Here is a 2,427-nt window from a genome sequence, read left to right on the forward strand (position 1 = left end):
TTTAGCTGGAAGATGCTAATTATCAATGAGAAGAAAGTGACACCTGAGGAGTTCATTTTCCATCTTGGTCCTTGGTTCCTCCTTTGAACTCCCTCTACCAGGGGCCCCTTTGCCACCTTGTTCCTGATCCCCTACCATCATAAAAGAGAGCTGGTCTCTGGCCAGGACAGCAAAACTTTCTTTCACATTTGCCAAGAAGTCCTTTCACTGCTGCCTCGGGGGTATGGACAACCTGGGAGAGACTTTCCTCAACCTGGAAGATGGCCTGGATTCTTCTGACACCGTTGGCCTGTTGGCTTCCTGGGACTGGAAAAGTGGAGCCAGGCCCTTGGAGCTGCGTCAGGCATCCCCCACTCAGAGCCTCTCCCCAGTTCCTTCTCTGGAGTCCTACTCTGGGGTGGCCCTGCCCTCTGGGCACTGTGGGGCCAGCACTGGAGGCAGCGATGGCTACAGCAGCCACGGGGCTGGTGGCCTGGTAGAGCTGGATTACAGCTTGTTAGCTTTCCAACCTGCCTACCTACAAGCCGCTGGTGGCCTCAAAGGCCAGAAGGGCAGCAAAGTCAAGATGTCTGTCCAGCGGAGACGCAAGGCCAGCGAGAGAGAGAAACTCAGGATGCGGACCTTGGCAGACGCCCTCCACACACTCCGGAATTACCTGCCCCCTGTCTACAGCCAGAGAGGCCAGCCGCTCACCAAGATCCAGACTCTCAAGTACACCATCAAGTACATCGCAGAACTCACAGACCTCCTCAATGGCGGTGGGAGAGAGCCCAGGCCCCAGAGCGTGTGAGTTCTGCCCATTGGGTAATCCTGCTCATTTTCGATCTATGAACAGTCAGAGAGGAATTTTGAAGACTCTGAACTTGTCTTCCAGGACAATAACATAGAGTTATCTCTGGACACTTAGTGTGGCAATCTGGTGATCTAAGTCAAAAGGGACTTCCATCTGACCTGCTGGAGTGGATGGTCGCCTGCTGGCAAGCAAGACACTTCCGGATAATCTCATTGTGTCTCCAGTGACTTGCTTTTTAGAAAGAGACAGATTATTTTGTCCTGTGTCTTTTAAAGGTATTTTAAAAGGTCAATATAGTTTAAATATACTCCTTTTGATATTGTTAAATACCTACAACTATATTCTCCTACCATTTTGGTGTTGGGAGTTTTCTTTCTTTTGGAACGAAACTTGTATTTTGTACAGGATCTACTGTGACACTTGGATTCTTATTTAGAAGATTGTGCCAAGTAAGAAGCTAGTGCTCTCTCAGTTCTCTCTCTCTCTCTCTCTCTCTCTCTCTCTCTCTCTCTCTCTCTCTCTCTCTCTCTCCTCCCTCCTGCTGTGTGTGAGTTTAAATGCTTGAAAGCAAAGCATGTTTTTGTTTTTGTTTTTTTGGCTAGGAGTGAAATCATTTCAATGCAGAAGGAATTCATATCACAATAAATAGGAAATTACAAGCAGGCGGGCTGGACTAAGTTGAGATATTGAAGGTCCTAGGACCAGAGTTTCCGCTCTAAGGCCTGGGAAGGAAGGAGGGTGGGGCACAGACTGCTGGGGAATGGGAGAAAGAGAAAGAGAGGAAGGGTCCCAGCACCACAAGATGGCCAGAAGCTGTTCTTAGAGAGCAAGAGCCCTTAGTCCTGGGCCTGCTGTGCACATGATCTCACTGCTTCAACGAAGAAATGTTCATTTCTTCAATGAAGAAATTGGTTTAAAACAAAGTCAATTTGAACTCCCTAGAAAATAAGTGAGAAGTCAGGATTATAACCCAAGCTTTCTCTGATCTCTCTAAAGGAATTTCCTACCCTAAACCCCCTCCATTCTGTACCCTCCCCTTACCCCATGTCCCCCACTACCCGATATGTCTCAGCACACAGTCACGACCCTCCTCCAGGTGCCTGTCCTGCTGGGTGTCTGTAGCAGCCCGCTTGGTTATTCTGAATACAGATGGCATCATATCGAAGGAGCTTCAATTTAAGCAAGTTCTTTCCTGACACTGCCTTTTCCTTGTTGTGGCTATAACCATGAGTGTTTGTCTTTAGTGACTCAATATTCTGTTCGTGTTTCCTGTTGAATTTTCCCCCCTTTGGTCTTTTTCTTGTTTTTAATTGCAAAAATTAAAAAAGTGGTGATTGTGTTTGCAATGTCATGTTTAACTTCTTATTTTTTTCTTCGATGATACAAATAAACTCTGAGGATCATCTTTATTTCTGTACTTCTGATTTTGAGCAAGTGTTGTAAATTTGCATAAGTATATATGTGTCATTAAGTACCCCTATTATTTTGATTTTATAGATGAGAAAATCAAAGCAAGGCTTTCCCAGTCCAACAATACTCTCCAGCATAGGTTATACATACTTTCTTTAACAAAGCACCTTCTGAATGATATTCAGTTGTTTTGGGTTATTTCATCACCAAAAAAAAAGGCCTTG

General features: G+C 45.6%; 1 protein-coding gene across 1 annotated transcript; it reads left to right on the plus strand.

Annotated features, from left to right (window-relative positions):
* The first annotated feature begins 223 nt into the window (after positions 1 to 223).
* Msgn1 (mesogenin 1) lies at positions 224 to 790 on the plus strand. Its single transcript, XM_005366553.2, has one exon. It carries the CDS (start codon positions 224 to 226, stop codon positions 788 to 790), a length of 567 nt encoding a protein of 188 aa, XP_005366610.1.
* Positions 791 to 2,427: the final 1,637 nt, after the last annotated feature.

Source organism: Microtus ochrogaster, unplaced genomic scaffold, assembly GCF_000317375.1.
Source record: "Microtus ochrogaster isolate Prairie Vole_2 unplaced genomic scaffold, MicOch1.0 UNK10, whole genome shotgun sequence".
NCBI lineage: Eukaryota > Metazoa > Chordata > Mammalia > Rodentia > Cricetidae > Microtus > Microtus ochrogaster.